This window comes from Chrysemys picta, chromosome 5 (genome assembly GCF_011386835.1).
Source record: "Chrysemys picta bellii isolate R12L10 chromosome 5, ASM1138683v2, whole genome shotgun sequence".
Taxonomy (NCBI): Eukaryota; Metazoa; Chordata; order Testudines; family Emydidae; genus Chrysemys; species Chrysemys picta.
Window position 1 is genome coordinate 11,304,922 of NC_088795.1, and position 24,841 is coordinate 11,329,762.

Consider the following 24,841-nt stretch of genomic DNA (forward strand, 5'->3'; position numbering starts at 1 on the left):
AGGACAGTTCCTCAGATTTGTCACCTAAAAGACGGACATAAGCCCACAACCTCAAAGACAGTCAGGCGCTGTGACGTTCCCCAGGGTGCAGTCTGGACTGTAGAACAGCTGTATCACTTCTGTTCCCCAACTGGGAGTGCCTCTTATACTGTGAGAACCACTCCTGGCCTGTTCACACACAGTCTCTAGCGTGTAAAATCACTCCCAGCTACACCGTATTGAGTGCTACTAGCTAGCCATTCATGAATTAAACTACAGAGCTACCCCAGCAAGCTCTCTGTCCCAGACCTTCCCCCCGAAATGTGTGCCTTGTATACTGCTGAGTACCCTTCTACACTGCTCGGCCACCAGTGCTGGCTGTCCTGGGCTTTGGTGCAGGGAGGGCGACTGGGCTCCGGGGATAGCCCCAGCGGAGAGAAGTGGGTGCCGTGTAGCAGAGAGCAACCCAGGTGCTGGGGCCTCTGCAGCTGCTCTAACACCGTGCACCTGCCAGGCTCAGCTCCAGGGCTGGTGCAACCACTAGGCGAACTAGGCGGCTGCCTAGGGCGCCATGTGGTTGGGGGCGCCAAAAAGCACGCTCAGGGGAGGCGGTGGAGTGGAGGTTTGCTGGGGCAGGGAGGCATGGGGAGGGCTGCCCACAGCAAGTAACGGGGGAGGTGGGAGGGGGCGTGCAGCTCACAAGGCCAACCTTGTGCAGGCTCTCGGAGGCCTGCCATTGGTCACCCTGCTTGGCACTCGGGCTCCTGTCCTGCCCCTTTTGGAGTAGCCCCATTGAGACAAAGAAGGTAAAACAACAAAACCCGAATCCAAGCCTGTGCCAGGCCCAGCCACCGTAACTAGAAAGTATACGAGTGTTCCCAGCTCCCCTTATTAAACACCACAACCTGGCACGAGGCGAGCCCAGCAATCAGGCTGCATGTCCAGACATTTCAGTCTGAATATGGCCAATGTAACAGCTATTCCAGGAGTGTAAACTCAGCTACTCTGCTGCCGTGCGGTAGGCCTGAGCAATACGGAGTAATACAGTCAGGGGTTCTCCTTACCAACGGAAATACTATTGTGGCCAAGTTCCTGATGCCAGAGTAACCTTCACTTTTAGGGTGTCTGGGCTTCTGGGTAGTGCATCTTGCAACCGTAACATTGTAGGATAATGACACTGACCTCCTTTGTGAAGTGCTTTGAAATCTACTGGTGGAAAGTGCTGGTTCTTGTTATTTGCATTTCGTTTCCCAGGGTTTCACACTCCGAGAAAAGGAAACTAGAAGAACAAAAGAAAGTCTGGCAATCAATATCTTGCACCATTTACACACGCTTAGGCAGCCTTCCAAGCAGAGCAGGCTAATTCCTTGCTCCAAGCGTGCACCGACCCTGCTGTGCACACACGCACAATGTTTAACGTTGGCATTGGTAGACCAGAGGCCATTTTCTCCTGTGCATATTCAATTTTCACTTTTCCAATGGGCAAACTGTTAGATCCAAACCAGTTGCGTTCAAGCCAAGAAAAGGGTCTAGCCCTCAATGAGGACTCTGTCCCAGCTAAGTTTCAAATGTTGGCCATCCCGGCTGCTTCCCTCTCTTTCAGAAGTGTGCTAAGAATTTATTTCAGCGGAAGAGAAGTACGGTATATATTTTTTTCAGGCAGGCCGGAGCCAAAACCAGCTTGACTCTGGCCACTCCTATACCACAGGACAAAGAAAGTCCCCTGAGGAGAATTATAAAGCAGCACAAATCCACAGGGTTGCCGGGGCTCTTAGCGTGGCTTGGCAGCAGCTAACAACTCTGCTATCCCCAGCAGCGATAGCTGAACAATGCAAATAAGCTGCTATGTGTCAGGAGTCCCGTCGAATGCTGTAGTGTAGAAGCATCTCCCGCAAGTCAGTCAGATCCCGGGATCCTGACTGGTTATTTAAATGATCTACATTAAAGCCACAATGAGCATCTTAGCAGCCAACAAGAATGTGAGCACCGGGATCAATGCAAAGTGCCCCCTCCCCATCCGCCACTTTCCCAGATCCAGCTGTCTCCTGCCTTCCCTTTACCCCACCCCAATCCCTAGAGTCTCTGCCACTCTCTGGGTCCCTTCCTGGTGGCCCCTTTGCTCAGCATCTCTCAGTGGCTGGCAGAAATGGCGGATGCCACTTGCCTGGGAAGAGACTGCTTCCCTCACACACTGCTCCGGGACTGCAGTGAGAGCTGGGAGTGGATGAGCAGGCAAGGTGTAGGCAAGCAGCGTCAAAGGAGCAGTGGGCCCCTTTCCCCCATCCGGCAGCTCCCCTACCCCCTGATGACCCACAGCTCTGCCCTTTTGAGCCCCTTGCTGCCTTTGTCCTGCCCCCAACTCTGAAGACCAGTCAGGTAGTAGGAAAGCCGGGTCCCTCCCCAAGGCCTGCAGGCCCAAGGCCTTCTGGGAATGCCAGGACAGGGCTAATGCCCATGGTGCACCCTATACATAGTCCAGAGTGGAAAATAGCACTGTGGGGCCAAATCCATCCCTACTGACTGGACTGGAGCCACCCGAGGCAGAGGTCTGGGCTGGAACCAGATATTCACCTTTGGCCCAAATCAGTTGCCTTAAGGAAATACGACATGTGCTTCGCCATGGCGCTCTGGAAGGGCGGGCTGCACTCGAAGCCATAGGCACCAATTTTCCCTGGCGTCAGTGGGTGCTCATGCCTCCAGCCCCGCCCCGACTCCACCCTTTACCTGCCCTTGCCCCGCCCCCATTCCAACCCTTTCCCCAAAGTCCCTGCCCCAACTCCGCCCCCTCCCTGCCCCTATTGGACCCCTTCCCCAAATCCTCGCCCCGGCCCCGCCTCTTTCCCGAGCACTACACGCTTCCTCCCAGCGCTTGCCGCGCGAAACAGCTGTTTCGCGGTTGCAAGTGCTGGGAGCTGCGGGGGGGAAATGGGCACGCGGTGCGCCCAGGGGAGGAGGCGGAGGCAGAGCGGAGGCGGAGGTGAGATGGGGTGGGGGGGGGCAAGGTGGGGAGCTGCCGGTGGGTGCTTAGCACCCACCAATTTTTCCCTGTGGGTGCTTCAGCCCCGGAGCACCCACAGAGTCAGCGCCTATGCTCGGAGCTCCTCTCTTTCTGCTGCACCTCCACTGGCCGCAACTTTCCTTCAAATCCAACGCTCCTGCAGACAACACCCTGCAGCCCTAGTGACGAGGGCTCTAGACTAGGTTTGGGAGCCTAGGCTCAATTCCCTGCGTGCTATGAGCGTGTCTACACTGCAAGGAGACACCCATGGCTGGCCTGGGCCAGCGGACTGGGCCGCAGGGGGCTTGCACTAAGGGGCTGGTTAATTGCAGTGTAGATGCTGGGGCTTGGGCTGCACGCTGGGCTCTAGGCCCCTGCAAGGAGGGAGGGTCCAGAGCTCACGCTGAATGTCTGCACCATGATTAAACAGCCCCTTGGCCTGAGCCCTGCGAGCCCGAGTCAGCTGGCCCAGGCCAGCCGTGGTGTAGACATACCCTTAGTCTCACCGCGCCTCAGTCCACCATCTGCCCAGCGGGGATAGTCACGCTGTTGTGCCTCACAGGGTGTGTGAGGGGAAATACGCTGAAGCTTGGGAGGGGCTCTGACACTGTGGTGATGGGGGGCCACGTAAAGAGATAAAGTAGGGGGACCAGACAGCAGGAAGTATGAAAAATCGGGACAGACTGTGTGTTGGGGGGTAATAGGTGCCCATATAAGAAAAAGCCCCGAATATCGGGACTGTTCCTATAAAATCGGGACAGCTGGTCACCCTAGCTAGAAGTGTTCAACCTCATGAGACCGGCCTGAAAAGCAGAGCGGCTGAATTGGATCGAAGGCGGGCTGTGCTTCCTGCCACATGCCCAAGGGCTAGAAACCCACTCGTTCTTAATGAAAGCCAAGATTCGGACACTCACACACCCCCAGCGGCCAGGCAGGGTGTTACAACCCCCCAACACACCGGGAGCCCGGCTGTGGCCTTGGTCTCCATGCAGCGCTGGGCGTTCTCCTCATGCCGAGCGGGGAAGGGCTCAGTTGACAAGTATTTTTATTTTGTTCCCACCGTTATTTTATTTTGATTTGAAAATGGCTCTGCTGGAATCTCGGTTGTCAGATTGTGCCTGGGCACTGACTCCAGGGAACAGGGCCCACGCCCAGGAGAAGAGCTTGCAGGGTCGGCCAACCAGCAGGAAGGCTAACCAGCATTATCACAATATAAAGAAGTGGCCTGTTTCCAGCTCCTGCCTGTAACACTGATGATGGGAAAGGAGGGCGGCATCTCAGGCAGTCAGCACCTCGGCAGGCTGAGAAAGACAACGAGTAACCCACACACCTCCTGGGTGTGGTGCTCTGTCCCCTCTAGTGGCACTGAGACCACTTAGTGAGAGAGATTAATGAGTCTGATCTGTACCCTTAGCTAACAGCCAATTGGCTTTTAGCTCATGCTGTAGAGCAGGGGTAGGCAACCTATGGCACAAGTGCCGAAGGCGGCACACGAGCTGATTTTCAGTGGTACTCACACTGCCCGGGTCCTGGCCATTGGTCCGGGGGGCTCTGCATTTTTATTTCATTTTAAATGAAGCTTCTTAAACATTTTAAAAACCTTATTTACTTTACATACAAAATAGTTTAGTTATATATTGTAGACTTATAGAAAGAGACCTTCTAAAAACATTACACTGTATTACTGGCACACGAAACCTTAAATTAGAGTGAATAAATGAAGATTCGGTGCACCACTTCTGAAAGGTTGCCAACCCCTGATGTAGAGGCTCATGCACTAAGCTCTAGAGGTCCCTGGTTCAATCCTGCCTGGGGTCTGTTGGTGTTACAAACGCACCCTGTGCATCAGCCTGATGGACAACAGGGCTGCTTGGCCTTCAGGGAGCTACAGTTACTCCTCTGTGGAAGCCAGTTGGGAGGGGTTTTCCCAGGGAGACCTCGTGCCCTTTTGACTTGTGGCTATTCTGATACCCATCAGGTTGTGAAATATTTATCTCGGCAAAGGTCCAGGGTTGAAGGGTTGCTGCTGTGCATGATAGCGACAGGCCAGGAGGATTTATGAAGCACTTACAGCTCCTGACTGGTGCCAGGCCAACAGCCCTGGGGCTGACACGCTCTGCTCATCCAGAGAACTGGTGCAGCAAACTTCCCGCAGCGATGCTCCCACAGCCTGCTCTGGCCTGCACTCAGAGATTGGGCCTGGGTGAGCACGATGATTGACAGCAAACATCCTGGGAGGGACAGAGAAACCCTGCTTCGGGGCTTCGGTCGATTTCTGCCGACTGGAGCTCAGGCTGAGACCTGTGGGGCAGGCAGATAACCCCACAGCAGGCAGGTGTGGAGTTCTTGCACCTTCCTCTGAAGCACGGGGCTGGCTGGACCTGGGTCTGATCCAGTCTGACAGTTCCCATGTTCAGATGTTCCTGGGCCTGGTTGTGGAGGCTACCCACCAAGGGGCAAATCAGTGCCAAATCTGACCGCCGTTGGTGTTGTGGATATGGCAGACTAGGTGGCGGGCACCACCTCATCTCTCACTGACCACAAGCCCCAGCTCGAGGGAAGAGCTCTTAGCTATTCTCCACCCCAAACAGAGGTGAAATCTAGGCAGATGGCCAGACCTGTCCACTCCCCTTGTAGCAGGGACTAGATGGGTCTCCTCCAGGGTGGGAATAGGTTTGTATGCTGGATTTGCAGCATGATCGGGACGGGGGACAAACAGCTAAAAATCCGGACAGTCCCGATTTTATCGGGACGTCTGGTCACCCTAAACAGAACACACTGTTGACAAGAAGTGATAGTGGCAGCTCTCCAGAAACGTGGCCTGGCCCCCAGCCAGCTCTTGGGGTTGACTATTAGAGACAATTTGATGATACTGGTGAGTCCCTTCGTTTTCAGTTTAAACCGATTTTTACAGAAAAAATCCCAGGTTTTACAAAAAGCATTATTTGTTTTTTTTCTGATTTTCACCCTACTTTTGTATCATTCAAATCTATAAAAAATAACTTGATTTATTAGGAAAATACAATACATTGCATGAGATCTATGTATTACGATACTACATTAGTCTGTGTGTATACGCAAAGCTGCCTGTTGAAGGTAAGGCTATGTGTTAGTTTAGAAGATACACACAACAAACACATGCACACAAGCTCTGAAGTGCGTGCACATCTGAACGCACTGATGAATCTCATGCCACCGCATACACATTTCAAGCTGTTAGCAGGTAGCGGTTTAAAGACCTGACACTAAAACGGGAAGAAAACAAAAATCTGTATCCGAACATGTTTCAGAACACAAGGAAGTATTCAAATGTTTAAAAAACAAACAAACAAACAAACAAACAAACAAACAGGAGAAAAGGATGAAGTGGAGTATCTGCACTTGGGGGGAGGGATAGCTCAGTGGTTTGAGCATTGGCCTGCTAAACCCAAGTTTGTGAGTTTAATCCTTGAGAGGGCCATTTGGGGCAAAAATCTGTCTGGGGATTGGCCCTGCTTTAAGCAGGGGGTTAGACTAGATGACCTCCTGAGGTCCCTTCTAACCCTGATATTCTATGAAAGGGTGTGGCCCAATTGCTCACTATAAATATTTATAGGCTAACAGTTCTAATGAAAAGTTTTATTTGGGGATTAGAGATGTATTGTTTTCTTAAACTCAGAGGTGGCGTTGTGTTTTGAGTTCCATTTTAGTTCTGCAGCAAACCACATTGATGAACTGAATTCAAGGCATTAATCTACTGAATATTTCCCCCCATCCTTCCGTCCACCCAAATAAACCCCGATATTTATCCAGAAAAAATAATTGTTTTTTCCGCTGATTTTCTCCTGTTTTTGTTGCTGTGGTAATAAACATCGCTAAATGCCCAGGAAAAAATGAAATCAAATAAAAACTGAAAACAAAGAGCCCTAACTCTACTGGATGGTGGGAGTCATGAATGGTTTTAAAACCACAGCGATGTAATCCCCTGGGGGGTGGTGCTTGGGAAATACAGCAGTTCCCATCCTGCATGGTGCTGTGACAGAGCTAGAATTCCTCATCCCGTACCTCCCTCTTCCTTTGGCCTGTCTGATTCTGCTATGGTCCCCCACTGACTGTGGACTGGGCTAGACACATTTTGAAAATAACAGATTGTGTTCTGTAATCTCATCATCCCACTCCGGCCCGGCATTATTTACTGTACGATTCGCTGCCCGTCGAAGGCTGCTGATTTCTTCACGGTGCTTTGAGAAAGCAGCAGAACAAACGTGAAGAGTAACTGTAGCTACAAAGCAGGAATAGTGCAGGCGGCCTGGTGGGCCCTGATCCCATTCATGACCTTTTCACTCCTGCTGTAGGGTCAGAGGCCATTCAAGGTCAAATTAAACCGTACAAATGCAGGCAAGGTAAGCGTGTCTGGGTGTCAAAGGGTTCGGATGGTCACGGTTCAAGAAAGAAGAAAAACAGATTGGATCTCAAGTCACATGTGGAAGCGATTAACAGAGAACAAAAGGCCCAGGCAATGCTCCCCAACAGCAATACCTGAGGACGGAGCACGCTTTACACAAGATGCATTTAGTTTGCCAAGCAGACCCCATCAGAAACCCTTGTTCAGCGCTTTCTTAGGAACGGGTGTTTTCTCAGTTCAGCCCACTGGGCACAGCAGCTGCTGCTAGGCCAGCGAGTCTGGGGGAAGATTGCAAACGGCTATCAGGAACAGAAAATCCTCCAGGAAAGAAACCAGCCTCAACATGAGGGGCATGAAAAGTCCCACAGCTCTGCCAACATTAGGGCCTGTCAACAGCCTTGACACACCTGCAAGTCGGGTCGCGGAGGTCTAGTGAGCTTTCCCTTGAGCCCTAAAATTGGTCGCCTGGAATACCAAGACGTGGGCAGGGGATGGAAACAATCAAATATGGCCCCACATGTGTAAGGGAAAGGTGGATACAAGAGGTGCACGGCCAGCCCTTAGGTGGAAGTCGGGATGGGTCAGATGGTGGAAACCTTAACGCCATGCCCAGAGAAGAGGCGTTCCCCCTTCCATCCTCATTGCAGCTGTTCCCCGTAAGATTTGAGAGTCTGCATAATGCGGGTCATTCGGTTTTTTCTTTTCATGCCTTACTCATGTTGTGATTAAGTTTATACTTAATCTGGATTTTACTGAAAAATCTGTCTATCGCAAATCTCAAACCATTCTTTATGTAGTGACCTACGAGATTGAACCTGGCATCAGTAATGGGCCTTTTTTCCCCCCAATTAACTCAAAGGCTAGCCTGGCATGCAGGAGGGACCAGCCACCAGAAACGGTGGAAAGCAGTCGTTGGTGACCCCGACTGCTGATCTGGTAAGAGAGAAAAAAGCAACACCCGATTGAGCTGCCGCTGAAGTGCCGCCGAATAGGAAGAGAGGGAGTGAAGGACCCGCCCCCGAATTCCTGCTGAAGACTGAAGCGGAGCGATTGAGCTGCCGCCAAAGAGGAAGAGAGGGACAGAAGGACCCGCCGCAGACGCGGATGTGCCACCCCTTTCTATTGGCCGTCCCAGGCACCTGCTTCCTTCGCTGGTGCCTGGAGCCAGCCCTGCTGGTAAGTAAGCAAGCTGTCCTCTGTAGGAATCGCGATCCAACATGACAGAAAACCACAAGCCGGGGAACTCCCTTAACCCCTCCCTGCTAATCCCCGCAGAGTTTAATAAGGTATGGACGTGCTGCGTTGCTAGCAAACGAGGTCCAGATACATTTTTTAAAAATATAGTGGGAAAGGAGCATGGAATGGAATCTGTAATCTGCTTGTTCCGATTTTCCCTTCCTTGCACCGTTCCCTTCTGGAGGTCTCCTGCATTTGGTAGACAGGGAGGTCTCTCCCGCAGAGCAGAAACCAACATGCTTCCCTTCAGCTGACGGCTCTGCTTTTGCGGCTGGTGTCCGCAGTGCTGAGCACCGCTGTGGGGCTGTCACGAATTAATGTGGGTGAGAGGTGCCAGCTACACCTAGCTCGGGGGGGACGGACGGACGGGGGGGGGGCACAGTTAAGGATGCATGGGCGTTCACCTTAACTCTTCATTTCCTGGTTTTCAGAAGTTTGAGTTTTGCTGCACTCGAGGCTCTGGAAGGGCATGAGAGAACACACGAGGTAAGGTTGCCCAGGAATAACAGTTTTTTGTCAGTGAATTTTTTTAAGCGAAGGTGAAGAAAACAAATGGACTGTGGGTAACCCAAGCAGCTACACGTTTCTCGTGGGATGCTTTAAGCCAGTTGTGGGAGCAGTTCAACAAATTCTGCTGCTGAGATGTGCTCTTTGGACCTTCTGGATTTTAATGCATTGAGTGAAATTCTAGCAGACCACTGCTATTTGAACCCCCCTAGGATCACAAGTTCTAGATTTGCAGGCTGGCGCTCTGCTCCAACCCCACGTGCGACTCAAAGCTAACACTCTTTGGGAGAGGTCGCTGCACTTTGCATCCCATCCCGCACCTGTTTTCTGGGACCCATCATCAAATGAAACATGCTTCTGATGCTCTGCAGGAATCCCTTCGGAGTCGATGGGCTGCACGGTTCTGAGAGCTTTCTGCTCCAGCCAACTGGACTCCAGCCAAACCTATTGTTTAAGCTTCAGGCTGGTATGCAAAAACATTGACAGTTACCGCAGAATTAGGCCGTGCAGTTTGCTTTCTTACATTGTTCTTTGAAAGGCTAATTTAAAAATCAGACAACGGGCAAAGCTCCTAGAGCTGCGGATCTAGGAATTATTTGGGGGTAAATTCTCTGGCCACACACCAGAGCTAGAGATGATCGCAATGTTCCCTTCTGGCCTTGGAATCTGTGACTCTACTGCCCCCTGCAGGTTTAGAGGAGAAAGTAACCCTCAACCAAACAGAATCTTGCGGGGGTTTCCTAGCCCCCCACCATGGTTTTTTTTCTGTTGAGTCAGAACGTGACTCGGCCACAAGTAGTAACCATGGGGTTAGGGTTGCCAACTTTCTACTTGCACAAAACCGAACACCCCTGCCCCCTCCCCTGCCCCTTCTCTGAGGCCCTGCCCACTCCATACACACACCCCGTCGCTCACTCACTCACTTTCACCGGGCTGGCTCTGGGGGTTGAGATGCGGGAGGGGCTCTGGGCTGAAGCAGTGGGTTGGGATGCGGGAGGGGGGTGAGGGCTCCAGTTAGGGGTGCATGCTCTGATGTGGGGCTCGGGATGAGGGATTTGGGGTGCAGGAGTGGGCTTCTGGCTGGGGCGGAGGGGTTTGGAGTGCAGGAGGGAGTTCTGGGCTGGGGTAGGAGTGCGGGGTGGTGTGAGGGCCTGGTCAAAAGCAGGACACTTAGCAACTCTCGCCTTGATACAGCAATGTGTTAAACACTAATACAGGACTGTGAGGCCTTCTTAAGTGCGCAATCATGAATAATAAATAATATTCATGTTACCAAAATATCATTGTTCCCATTCTAGAGATTGTGGACAATTCCAATGTAGATCTTCACAACACCCTATGAGCTGAGGTGGTCTGACCTCCACTGAGGGACCGAGTCACAGACGTTAAAGCCAAATGTGTCAGAAGTGTCAGCTAATTCCGGGTACCCAATCGGAGAAGCCTAGCGCCTCATTTTTCCGACGACTTAGCATTTTATAGCACTTGCTGTGTTCACAGCTGATTTCCCATTGACCTCAGGTGCAGCTGGGAGTGCTCAGCATCTCAAATTGGACACCCCAAAGTATAATTTCCTACACTTTAAAGAATTCAGGAATTGAAAAAACAAAACAAATCCATCCTGTGGATCTGTATTGACCCCACGCGGGTCTAGAGATACCCACAGCACAGTCCTCTATCACTGGAGCTAACAGAGTTACTGGTAGCAGTAGTAGGCTGGTAACTTCTATGTGGACCTGCTACTGGGGGTGGGGAGGACACACACACTTTGCTAGAGGGCTTCCAAGAGATTTGCTGGCAGCAGAGGAATGTTGAGCCTCAGGGATTCCAGGTTCCTTTCCATGCTCTGGAGCTAAGTGGGCATTAGTGGGCACAGATCCTTCTGTCCCTGGCCCCCGCACCCAGCCTCCCGCTCTTCCCTCTGCTCCTGTCACCCCTTCTGCCTCTCTCACCCCCATGGTGCAACCCCCCGACTGTCCCTAGTGTGATCCCACCCTCATCCCCCCAGACTTCTTCCCCCATCCCCAGCTCCTAACCCCGTCCCCACACCCTGCAACCTTTCATTAGCAGATGGTGGCTGGTCCCCCTCTTGGTCCTTTTCCTTGCACACTGAAGGGAAGGGAGAGCTAGAAGTCCATGAGCAGGCTGTGGGGAGGAGGGAACCTGTTTACAGAACTGAGACCCAGTAACTGGAGCTGTGCACAGTCCTGGCTTGTACCACCTGCCAAACCCTAGCCAGCACTTAGGGGGAGTTGTATTCTGCACTGCTGGGAAGGACAGCTGTAATGCACCCAGAGTAGGATGGCCAGGTGCCCAGTTTTTTACCAGAAAGGCCAGTCGAGAAGGGGACTGGACACCCAAAGTCCAGTCAGTACTGCTGACCGGACACCCAAATTCCAGTTAGTGTGTGCGGGGGAGGCACTGGATCATCACCTGCACCCCCCCCTACTCAGCTGGGGCCACCTCCTACCTGCGTTGGGTGGCTGCAACTCCCAGCCCCAGCTCTGCAAGTGAAGCCCTCCCAACCCGGGTAGAAGGGAAAAACAGCAAGGGACCGGGGGGGAACGGGGAGAGGAGTGAACAGGGGACGGGTGCGGGGAAGGTTCCGGCACTCCTCTTGGAGTGTCCGGTTTTTAAATATTACAAAGTTGGCAACCGTAACCAAGAGAGGAGAAGGCAGCTCCAGTTTTCTCTTCCCTAGTTACTGTCTGTTACAGTTAGGCATCCCTCCTACCTGGCCCAGGAGATGTATCATGCGTAGCTCAGGCTGTGTGGCTGAGGAGAGACAGACAGAGCTTGAAGCAAGGGGTTCACTCCAGCTTGGCTGGGCTCTGGGCTAACCAGAATGGACTACGCTTGAACCTTCGGTTTGCTGTGCTACCCACCGGCCTTTCTATGCTGCGTTCCAGTGAACTAATAAAACCCAGCTGTCTGGCCAACACTGCCAATGCTTGGTGAGATGCATTCATCCCTGAAGAGCGTACAAGTTAACCTCAGCTGGACTCGCTAAACAGAGCTCATGATAGGTTTCAGAGTAACAGCCGTGTTAGTCTGTATCCGCAAAAAGAAGAACAGGAGTACTTGTGGCACCTTAGAGACTAACAAATTTATTAGAGCATAAGCTTTCGTGGACTACAGCCCACTTCTTCGGATGCATATAGAATGGAACATATATTGAGGAGATATATATACACACATACAGAGAGCATAAACAGGTGGGAGTTGTCTTACCAACTCTGAGAGGCCAATTAATTAAGAGAAAAAAAAACTTTTGAAGTGATAATCAAGCTAGCCGAGTACAGACAGTTTGATAATAAGTGTGAGAGTACTTACAAGGGGAGATAGAGTCAATGTTTGTAATGGCTCAGCCATTCCCAGTCCTTATTCAAACCGGAGTTGATTGTGTCTAGTTTGCATATCAATTCTAGCTCAGCAGTCTCTCGTTGGAGTCTGTTTTTGAAGTTTTTCTGTTGTAATATAGCCACCCGCAGGTCTGTCACTGAATGACCAGACAGGTTAAAGTGTTCTCCCACTGGTTTTTGAGTATTTTGATTCCTGATGTCAGATTTGTGTCCATTAATTCTTTTGCGTAGAGACTGTCCGGTTTGGCCAATGTACATGGCAGAGGGGCATTGCTGGCACATGATGGCATATATCACATTGGTAGATGTGCAGGTGAACGAGCCCCTGATGGTATGGCTGATGTGATTAGGTCCTATGATGATGTCACTTGAATAGATATGTGGACAGAGTTGGCATCGGGGTTTGTTACAAGGATAGGTTCCTGGGTTAGTGGTTTTGTTCAGTGATGTGTGGTTGCTGGTGAGTATTTGCTTTAGGTTGGGGGGTTGTCTGTAAGAGAGGACAGGTCTGTCTCCCAAGATCTGTGAGAGTAAAGGATCATCTTTCAGGATAGGTTGTAGATCTCTGATGATGCGCTGGAGAGGTTTTAGTTGGGGGCTGAAGGTGACAGCTAGTGGTGTTCTGTTATTTTCTTTGTTGGGCCTGTCTTGTAGGAGGTGACTTCTGGGTACTCGTCTGGCTCTGTCAATCTGTTTTTTCACTTCAGCAGGTGGGTATTGTAGTTTTAAGAATGCTTGATAGAGATCTTGTAGGTGCTTGTCTCTATCCGAGGGATTGGAGCAAATGCGGTTATATCTTAGAGCTTGGCTGTAGACAATGGATCGTGTGGTGTGTCCTGGATGGAAGCTGGAGGCATGTAGGTAAGTGTAGCGGTCAGTAGGTTTCCGGTATAGGGTGGTATTGATGTGACCATCGCTTATTAGCACAGTAGTGTCCAGGAAATGGACCGCTTGTGTGGATTGATCTAGGCTGAGGTTGATGGTGGGATGGAAATTATTGAAATCATGGTGAAATTCCTCAAGGGCTTCTTTTCCATGGGTCCAGATGATGAAGATGTCATCAATGTAGCGCAAGTAGAGTAGGGGCGTTAGGGGACGAGAGCTGTATGTGTGTATATATATATCTCCTCAATATATGTTCCATTCTATATGCATCCGAAGAAGTGGGCTGTAGTCCACGAAAGCTTATGCTCTAATAAATTTGTTAGTCTCTAAGGTGCCACAAGTACTCCTGTTCTTCTTTTTGCGGATACAGACTAACACGGCTGTTACTCTGAAACCTGTCATTATGCAAGGCACTGCATTTAGCCGTATGGAATGGAAATCCATCAACCTCATGAAAAAACTCGTACAGATACAGACAGACATCATCTTCCTTTCCAAATGCAAGCAGATGGACATCATACCAAAAGGACTAAAGGTAAAAAATCCATTACAATCTACATATCACACAGACTATGCTGAGAGACTGTGTCACACACTCTCAAAGAAACTGCAAAACCACCTGATCAGCATCCTATACAGCAAACAGGGAAAGATTAAGAATGAGCTCTCAGAACTGGATACCCTCATAAGAAACCAACCTTCCACACAAACTTCCTCATGGATAGACTTTACAAAAACTAGACAAGCCATTTACAAGACAAACTTTGCCTCTCTACAAAGGAAAAAGGACACTAAACTATCTAAACTGCTACATGCCACAAGCAGCCACAACAGTAGTTCCCTTAACCCACCCAGCAATATTGTTAATCTTTCCAGCTATACTCTTAGCCCAGCAGAAGAGTCTGTCCTATCTCGGGGCCTCTCCTTTTGTCCCTCCAGACCCATGAATATGATACAGTTCTGCGGTGACCTAGAATCCTACTTTCGACGTCTCCGACTCAAAGAATATTTCCAACATACCTCTGAACAGCATACTAACCCACAGAATCCTCCCTACCAGCACTACAAAAAAAAAAAGGATTCTGCATGGACTCCTCCGGACGGTCGAAACAACAGACTGGATTTCTACATAGATTGCTTCCGTCGACGTGCAAAGGCTGAAATTGTGGAAAAGCAACATCACTTGCCACATAACCTCAGCCATGCTGAACACAACGCCATCTACAGCCTCAGAAACAACCCTGACATCATAATCAAAAAGGCTGACAAAGGAGGTGCTGTCGTCATCATGAATAAATTGGAATATGACCAGGAGGCTGCTAGACAGCTCTCTAACACCACATTCTACAGGCCATTATCCTCTGATCCCACTGAGGATTACCTAAAGAAACTACACCATCTGCTAAAAAAACTCCCTGACAAAGCACAGGAACAAATCCGTACAGACACATGCCTAGAACCCCGACCAGGGGTATTCTATTTGCTACCCAAGATCCATAAACCTGGATATCCTGGACACCCCATCATCTCAGGCATTGGCACCCTAACATCAGGCTTGTCTGCTTATGTAGACTCTGTCCTCAGACCCTACGCTACCAGCACTCCCAGCTATCTTCGAGATACCACTGACTTCCTGAGGAAACTACAATCCATCGGTGATCTTCCAGAAAACACCATCCTGGCCACTATGGACGTAGAAGCCCTCTACACCAATATTCCACACAAAGATGGACTACAAGCTATCAGGAACAGTATCCCTGATAATGTCACAGCTAACCTGGTGGCTGAACTTTGTGATTTTGTCCTCACCCACAACTATTTCACATTTGGGGACAATATATACCTTCAAGTCAGCGGCACTGCTATGGGTACCCGCATGGCCCCACAATATGCCAACATTTTTATGGCTGACTTAGAACAACGCTTCCTTAGCTCTCGTCCCCTAACGCCCCTACTCTACTTGCGCTACATTGATGACATCTTCATCATCTGGACCCATGGAAAAGAAGCCCTTGAGGAATTTCACCATGATTTCAATAATTTCCATCCCACCATCAACCTCAGCCTAGATCAATCCACACAAGCGGTCCATTTCCTGGACACTACTGTGCTAATAAGCGATGGTCACATCAATACCACCCTATACCAGAAACCTACTGACCGCTACACTTACCTACATGCCTCCAGCTTCCATCCAGGACACACCACACGATCCATTGTCTACAGCCAAGCTCTAAGATATAACCGCATTTGCTCCAATCCCTCGGATAGAGACAAGCACCTACAAGATCTCTATCAAGCATTCTTAAAACTACAATACCCACCTGCTGAAGTGAAAAAACAGATTGACAGAGCCAGACGAGTACCCAGAAGTCACCTCCTACAAGACAGGCCCAACAAAGAAAATAACAGAACACCACTAGCTGTCACCTTCAGCCCCCAACTAAAACCTCTCCAGCGCATCATCAGAGATCTACAACCTATCCTGAAAGATGATCCTTTACTCTCACAGATCTTGGGAGACAGACCTGTCCTCGCTTACAGACAACCCCCCAACCTAAAGCAAATACTCACCAGCAACTACACATCACTGAACAAAACCACTAACCCAGGAACCTATCCTTGTAACAAACCCCGATGCCAACTCTGTCCACATATCTATTCAAGTGACATCATCATAGGACCTAATCACATCAGCCATACCATCAGGGGCTCGTTCACCTGCACATCTACCAATGTGATATATGCCATCATGTGCCAGCAATGCCCCTCTGCCATGTACATTGGCCAAACCGGACAGTCTCTACGCAAAAGAATTAATGGACACAAATCTGACATCAGGAATCAAAATACTCAAAAACCAGTGGGAGAACACTTTAACCTGTCTGGTCATTCAGTGACAGACCTGCGGGTGGCTATATTACAACAGAAAAACTTCAAAAACAGACTCCAACGAGAGACTGCTGAGCTAGAATTGATATGCAAACTAGACACAATCAACTCCGGTTTGAATAAGGACTGGGAATGGCTGAGCCATTACAAACATTGACTCTATCTCCCCTTGTAAGTACTCTCACACTTATTATCAAACTGTCTGTACTCGGCTAGCTTGATTATCACTTCAAAAGTTTTTTTTTTCTCTTAATTAATTGGCCTCTCAGAGTTGGTAAGACAACTCCCACCTGTTTATGCTCTCTGTATGTGTGTATATATATCTCCTCAATATATGTTCCATTCTATATGCATCCGAAGAAGTGGGCTGTAGTCCACGAAAGCTTATGCTCTAATAAATTTGTTAGTCTCTAAGGTGCCACAGAGCTCATGATGTGAAGCAGGAGTGCTGGCGGCTCAGAGATGTAGTCTAAGGAGGTGGTGAAGCCACGTGGCTTACCCTGGAAAAAGAGTGAGACCCTTCGGGGATCAGGCACAGTGAAAGGTTTCCTAGAGACTGTTCCAAAACTGGGGGCCTAGCACTGGTGCTGTGTATCCGTGACAGGCACGAGAAGGTATGATTTCTGATCCTTTAATCATTCTCGTGGCTCTTCTCTGACCCCTCTCCAATTTATCAACCTCCTTCTTGAATGTTGGCCCCAGAACTGGCCCCTGGATTTTAGCAGTGGTCGCACCAGTGCCAAATACAGAGATAAAATAACCTCTCTGCTCCTACTCGAGATTCCCCCCGTTTATGCATCCCAGGATTGGATTAGCTCTTTTGGCCACAGCCTCACCTTGGGAGCTCATGTTTATCAGATTATCCACATCCCCAAGTCTTTTTCAGAGTCACTGCTCCACAGGATAGAGTCCCCCCCATTTTTGTTCCTAGATGTACATATTTGCATTAAGCCGTATTAAAATGCATATTGTTTGTTTGCACCCAGTTTACCAAGAGATCCAGATTGCTCTGAATCAATGACCTGACCAGCGTTGCCACCTCTGCTTAGAATAAGAATGATTTCCAGGTCCTCAGCCCCAGACAAGTGCACTAGGCCAGCTCTCAGGCTCGAGTGCCAATGGAAGTTCCCAAACCGCAGGATTCGAAGGTCCCATTTGGGTGCCAGCGTTTGTCACCTCCACAATCTTCTGCTGAGGGCAACCCAAGGAGCCGAATTCCTCCCACTTCCCAGCCGATCCTCAGGCAGTGGGCAGCTTCCTCCAGACGGCACGTCCGCTCCAGGGATTCAGTTGCTGGACGTGGCGCTCTGCATTTTGTTTATAGCCAGGACTCTTCCTCTAGACATTGCGTCCTAAAGCTGGATGCACCGCTGAATAACTGACAAAGCCATATGTCCCTTATCAGCAAAGGGACACCCGTGTTCCTGCAGCTCTGCTTGCATCTGTAGTGAGAAGGGCTTTCGGGAAGTGGCTAGCAGCCAGCACATATCTGATCGCAGACAGATATGTCCTTCCAACCAGGCCTTTGTTAGAAAGGCCACAAAGAATGCACAAGGCAGCCTCCATCTCTCCGCCCTCCCCCACACCTCAATACATCGCTATTATGCCTCCGTCAAAGGCCTCCACCCACTGGAAGACATGCTGTCTAGCTGTGCTCACTCACCGCACACAGCCCCCCGGGTCAGCCGGACACAAACAGGAATTCCCAGCCGCACAGGCCTGCTAAACAATCCCCACGGCCCTGGGCCACAGGGAAAACAGGAAGCGTCTGGCGCAAAATGCTGCCGAAGGACAGACCCAACGGGACTCACGCCAGGGGAGGGAACAGCTGCTCTGAGGGGACAGGCCGCAGGAGCTCATCTCACCCTTTGCTCACACCAGCCTCTCAGGGCATTGGGATGAGATCCGCAGGGCATAGTAGGTTTCTAGCTCAGCAGGAGAAACTAATTACCCAAGCAGTGACGGTTCATCCGGACTGGCTCTGGATAGGTACACGTGGATAGGCCCTCTGCGTCACGGAATGACACCCAGCTGGGGCTCTTGGATCACGGGACTGCACCCGACTGGGCCTCCCACCTCACGTAAGTCAGCGCGGTCCATCTCAAAAACGGAGTGGCCAAATGAAAACTCAACATCAGCTGGCTTGGGACGAAACTTGCTCATTCCATAGACCTCGGAGTGACCCAAGTGCACACATTCCTGCAGAGCCCCCCCTCGAGAAAACGAAACCCGAGGTTAGCACGTGAAACATTCTCAGCAAGCGGGTTACATCAAAGGGGGTGCGGACGGGTCTGCACGGTGATGCACAGCGCTGTCGCTTTGCTACTCCGCTGCTGAATATGCCTGTGCAGCGTGAGCACAATCTCCTCGTGCAAAGAGGCTAGACTCTACTTAACACCGCCTGCCACTGCATTACAGGCTGCCTTATGCCCACCCACGTCAACAGCCTCTCGGATACTGCTCCTCGTGACACACCCCGGGAATTTGCTGGTAGAGTCGAGTGCACAAGGCAACGCACAGATCCAAGACATCCACGGTGTGATGTAACAAGTCACAACAAGGTTTTCATGCCAATGTTACACCCCTAACATTGTCACCCAGACAGACAATGGCTTAGCTCTGGCAAAGAAGAGTAGAGAACCACTCTGTAGCCTGCAACAGAGGCTCCTGTGGCACCTTTAAGACTAACAGATGTATTGGAGCATAAGCTTTCGTGGGTGAATGCCCACTTCGTCAGACGCATGTAGCCTGTGTACTCTGGCTCTCACCAGTCAAGCGCCTGCTACCCAGTTCAGATCAGCCCTGGGCTATATGGGGTGGTCTTAACGGACTGCGCTGGAATTGGCTGGTCTAGAGACAGGATGATCAAGTGGGGCTACAGCATTGGCTCCACTTCCTGGCACTGCATCAGAGAGCCTCGAAATATGAAGCATCTCCTGTGAGGCCAGCTGCTGGAGTGTGAACGCTCCTCCAGTGACCCGGCGCAGTGCAACGATCGAGCAATGGCACGTGCACAGATGTGGTGGGAAGCGGCGTGAGGACACAAGAAGAAGATGATCATGGGACCACACCCCAGCTGGGCCCCACCCCATAGCATGGGACTGCACCAGGGACCAGGAATGACATCTGGGAGGGCAGAGGCTGGAGGATGTTGCCCCTTTCCCAGCTGTCCCCAGTGGGACAGGGTGAAGGTGAAGGGACAAGCCTGCTCCCGGCTGTGGAAGTGCCAGGCAGAGGGGTGACAAGAACTGCTGTCTCCCTGCGATTGCTGCTCAGCCTGCAGTGGGTGGCTGTCCTGGGCTGGCAGTGGCTGGCACTGGTGACACCCTACACAGACACGGGGGGGCGGGGGGAGTGGGCGGCTCCCTGCAGCTGCATTCAGCAGAAGTGAAACTTTCATTGAAAAACCAGCATCTAGCTCTTGGGGCTGCAAAGCCCCTTCCAGCAGGGATGCCGGAACAGTGGGGGCCTGAGGGCCATGGCCCTCCCACTTTTTACCAGCTCTAAGGGTGAGCGAGGGGTGGAGAAGAGTGAGCGGAAGGCAGGATTTTGGGGAAGAGGCGGCACGGGACCGGGACCTCGGGGGAAGGGGCAGTGTAAGGGCAGAGGTTTGGGGAGAAAGGGCGGCGTGAGGGGTGGGGCCACAGTTCAGGCACTGGTGCCCCCCCCCACACACTCTTAGGAAGCTTCCGCCGCCTGTGCCAGAGGCACCAACTCCAGGGGTGCTTTGGGGTTCAAGCACCCCCAGAAAAAATAGGGGGTGCTTAGCACCCACCAGCCACAGCTGTTGGGCAGGCTGGGGTTGGCTGCCAATTAGCGGTTGGGTGGGTCCCCGATCAGCTCTTGGGCGGCTGGCAGGAGACGCTCAGAGGAGGGCTGAGAGGGGTGAGCTGCGGGCAGGCCTCACGGTGGTGGAGCACCCACTGGGAAACATAAAAGTCAGTGTCTGTGCACTCATTGGTCCATAACCGCCCTAGCCCAAGGGGAACTGTGTGCGGAGAATGGAAAAAATACCAGAACTTCTAACTACACTCAGAGAGCGTTTGACTCACCTTTTGGACACTAATTTGGCTACAAGCAGAGATGCAACATGGGAGACACCAGATACAATGGCAGAAAGTTCTGAGCATGTGAAAAATCGGCAGATGCAGTAAAGCAAAGATAGTTTTCCAGCATTAACTGCAGCAGGTGCTAGTGGGCAGCACCCACCATTATGTGCCAGTAAAGACAAGGCACTGAGAACTAGAAACAAGAACAAGTCATTTTTCCAAACCCCTGATGCTTTTTTCCTATAGGGTGTAGATGAAGAACTAAAAATATTAGCACCCTAAGGTGGCAGCTCCGTACTGTGCATGTAAAATTAACGCTGTGCGCATCTACTGCTGAAGACAGATTTACCTCCAAATCCCATTCCCAAAACACACTGTTCTGCTCCTATGCTGGGGTTCACTCTGCAACTAATTTTCAAAAAGAAGGTGCCTGCCCATAATAATCAGGGTTTATAGGGGAAAAAAGTTAATCAAACCTACCTATGTAGTTTTGTTTTTAACCAATTGTGTGTTAAATACAGCATAGGAATGGATTATTATACAAGATTTATATTTATGTAAAATAAATACCTTGTGTTACTTGTTGAATCTTAGTAAGAGTTTTGCATAATCACATGAAGTTGAATTAACTTATAAGAAATATCTTCTGAATGTAAATGAATTAGGGGCCAGATTCGGATCTCAGTTAAACCAGTATAAATCTGGAGTAACTCCACTGAAATTCAGAGTTACACCAGATTTATAAAAGTATAATTGATCTTGGAACCTGGCTTAAGAATATTTCAGACACTTAAGTAAGTCCTATGATTTTTAATGAACTCCTACAAGCCGTTTATCCTCTAAAGCAGTGGTTCTCAACTTATTCCTCCTGTAATCCAATATTCAGCCATATTTTCCCTGTTCTGATAAACAACCCTGGAGCCTTAGGAGAGCACATGGCATGCAGCTGTTAACAGTGTTACAGAAGGAGTCACCAGATGGGGCTGTTACACAGGACAAGTTCTCAGTCTTCGCCCCTGAACCATGACAAAGAAATGCTGCTTTGTTGCTAGTTGGTGATGCAGTGTGGACAGCGCTATGTCGGTGGGAGAGCTTCTCCTTCTGACATAGCTATAGCCGCTCCCGGGGCCGGAGTAGCGAAGCTGACGGGTGAGCTCTCTCCCGTTGGCTTTGAGTGGCTACACCGCGAGCTTACAGTGGCACTGATGTCTCTCCATTTTCACTTAGGAGAGTCCTAAATTCCTGCCATGAGCTGGGCCCAAGTGTCTATAATACACCCACCCCAACTCAGCACTTGAAGTGTACAAAGCACCTCACAGACCCTAGCGACCCCTCACTACAGCCCTGGTGTGCTGGTCCCCACTTTACAGATGTGGAGACTGGTAGTGAGTGCTCCAACCAAAGGCAGGGAAGAGAGAGCAGGTGGCCAAGGTTACAGAGCTACGGAGCTGGAGTACAGAGAAGTTGGCATAACCTGTGTCCCTGTCCCCCACAACTCACTACAACCCCACTGGGGTGAAGTGTCCCATAACCAAACTGCCCTTGTGCTCCCTCAGTACCCACACCGCTCCCACTAGCCAGCCTTCCCTCCTGTGATGCTGACAGACCAGGCCACGCCTGGGCCATAGACCAATTCACTTGTGTGTGACATACCAAAGAAATGTTAAGTGTACTAGTAGGCATAGACTAATTCACTCCTGTGTTAATAGAAATAAAGGGGATGTTGATTGTATTGTTTTCACCCATCTATATCCTGTTTGCTATTACATTGCCTGTACATTATGTATACCCTGTAATTAGCTAACCCTAGATCAAAGTGTATGTTAATGAAGAGTGTAATCGGATGTTAGAACTTCATGAAAACGAATGGACTGTTACTTGTATCGTTCTCACTTATAATATCTATTCCTATTATAATGCAATGGCAGGCATCTACAGGATGGATATCCCTGTAACAGGAAATGCTCATTTCAAAGCAAGGACCCAGGGAGTGACTAAAGACACCTGTCAGTCTGTCATCTGAGGGAAGAAGATAAAAATACTGATTCAAAGGAATGATGCTGCATCTCTGGACTGTTTGGATTCTAACAGCGTGGAATATCTGGCCAAGTGGACAGAGATCCCCAGAGTTATTCTGGGTAACCTTGAAAGACTTTTGGGAAACCGGCAGATTACTACATCTCTGCTATCACTTTGGACTTACACACTTTGACTCACCTGTTAATGTAGTTTACCTGCTTTAACCTCTCACTAACTCTCATCTCTCTTTCTTAGCTAATAAATCTTTAGTTAGCTTACTAGAGAACTGGCGCCAGCCTTGTCTTTGGTGTGAGATCCAGAGTACCAAATGGATGTGGGATCAGTGACTGATCCTTTGGGATTGGGAGTAACCGGATTTCTGGTTTATGTGACCATTATCATTAAGTCCGGTTTGTCTGGCAAGCCTAAGGAGACTGGCTATGACTCCCTGCTGAGACCGGTATAGTGATCCAGGAGTGTATATTTGTTACCAACTTGGTGAAATCTAATGATAGGAAATACCACCAGTTGGGAGGGGGGGGGGGTCTGCCCTGTTTTCTGACAGTCTGCCCTGAGACTGGCACTCACAGCAGTGAGCCACTCCAGACAGCGTGACACCTCCCTCCCAGCCACTCAATGTCCATGTTCCAGCCAGCAACCGCGGGCAAGTCAGCCTGCAAGCACGCTGCCCAGCACCATGTCAGGTCACCTGGATGTCGCCGGGTTCTGGGGCAGCCGGGTGACACCACAGTGCCAGCTCCTGCCACCTTGTTCCCGGCCCTGGGGCCTGACTCTGCCTGCATCGCTGGAAGAGAGGAGGCTGGCGCCGTGCTCTGCCTGGGCCTAAGACACAGTGCAGTCAGCTGTGCACATAGCCACACCCTGCTGTCAGGTGCGAGTGAATTCAGAGTAACTCCATTGGGGTCAGTGGCGTTGCACTGGGCTGAGTGAGAGCAGCATTAGGCCAGTAGTGGTCTGAGCTCCCTCCCACGGCAGCGCTACCTGTGGGGGCTCTGTATTGGTCTATGAAATGCTGCTGGGACTGCAGCACCATTTGCAAAGGGACCACTCAGTTCAACAAGAACAACATTTTACTCCCACGACTGCAGGCTGGGAACCTGCTGCTTTATTCCACTGCATTGCCATGGGGAGGGGATGGACTCCCAACTCCCCATGATACACTCATGCCTCATTGCCAGGGGATGTTGTGAAGGCCAAAAGTATAACTGGGTTAAAAAAAAGAACTAGTTCATGGAGGGTAGGTCCCTCAATGGCTATTAGCCAAGACAGCCAGGGATGCAACACCAAGCTCTGGGTGCCCTAAACCTCCAGCTGCCAGGAGCTAGGAGTGGACAACAGGGGATGGATCATGTGACAATTGCCCCATTCTGTTCATCCCCTTTGAAGCACCTGGCACTGGCCAGTCAGAAGACAGGAAACGGGGCTAGATGGACCATTGGTCTTGTGACGGGTTGGATCACAGAAACCCCCTTGGGAGCTGCCACCCGATGTGCAAAGACTACCCCTGCTTCTGTTTTCCCTGCCAGCTCAGGACTCCAGCACCCTGTCTTGCTGAGCCAGACACTCCCGTCTGCTCCAGCACAGACCCAGGGTCTGAATCACTTGTCCCAAAGCTGCAAGTTTACCTGAAAACAGCTCCCAGAAGCGTGCTTGTCTTTAGCACTCAGATGCCCAACTCCCAATGGGGTCTAAACCCAGATAAATCCGTTTTACCCGGCATAAAGCTTATGCAGGGCAAACTCATAAATTGTTCGCCCTCTATAACACCGATAGAGAGATATGCACAGCGTTTGCTCCCCCAGGTATTAATACATACTCTGAGTAAATTACTAAATAAAAAGTGATTTTATTAAATACCGACATTAGGATTTAAGTGGTTCAAAGTAGTAACAGACAGAACAAAGTAAGTCACCAAACAAAATAAAATAAAATGCACAAATCTATGCCTAATCAAACTAAATACAGATAATCTCACCCTCAGAGATGTTTTAGTAAGTTTTTCTCAGACTGGACACCTTCCAGGCCTGGGCACAATTCTTTCCCCTGGTACAGCTCTTGTTGCAGCTCAGGTGATAGCTAGGGGATTCTTCATGATGGCTTCTCTCACTCTCTGTTCTCTTCCCCCCTTTATATATCTTTTGCATAAGGCGGGAACTCTTTGTCTCTCTGGGTTTCCACCCCCCTTCACTGGAAAAGCACCAGGTTAAAGATGGATTCCAGGTCAGGTGACATGATCACATGTCACTGCAAGACTTCATTACTCACTTGTCAGCACACACATATACAGGAAGACTCACAGGTAAATACAGCAATCTGCAGACAATGGGAGTCATCAAGATTCCAAACCATCATTAATGGTCCACACTTTACACAATTACAATAGGTCCTCAGAGTTACATTTTATATTTCTAGTTTTAGATACAAGAGTGGTACATTTATACAAATCAGATGATCATACTCAGTAGCTTATAAGCTTTGTAATGATACCTTACAAGAGACCTTTTGCATGAAG

General features: G+C 50.1%; 1 protein-coding gene across 1 annotated transcript; it reads left to right on the top strand.

Annotated features, from left to right (window-relative positions):
- The first annotated feature begins 13,204 nt into the window (after positions 1 to 13,204).
- LOC135983526 (uncharacterized) lies at positions 13,205 to 16,658 on the top strand. The gene is made up of 2 exons (XM_065595915.1): positions 13,205 to 13,324; positions 13,719 to 16,658. The coding sequence occupies exon 2, from the start codon at positions 13,752 to 13,754 to the stop codon at positions 16,395 to 16,397; it is 2,646 nt and encodes an 881-aa protein (XP_065451987.1). The 5' UTR covers positions 13,205 to 13,324; positions 13,719 to 13,751; the 3' UTR covers positions 16,398 to 16,658.
- Positions 16,659 to 24,841: the final 8,183 nt, after the last annotated feature.

Coding starts and splice junctions, on each gene's coding strand:
- LOC135983526 (XM_065595915.1), top strand. CDS start 13,752: ATGCAAGGCACTGCATTTAGCCGTATGGAATGGAAATCCATCAACCTC.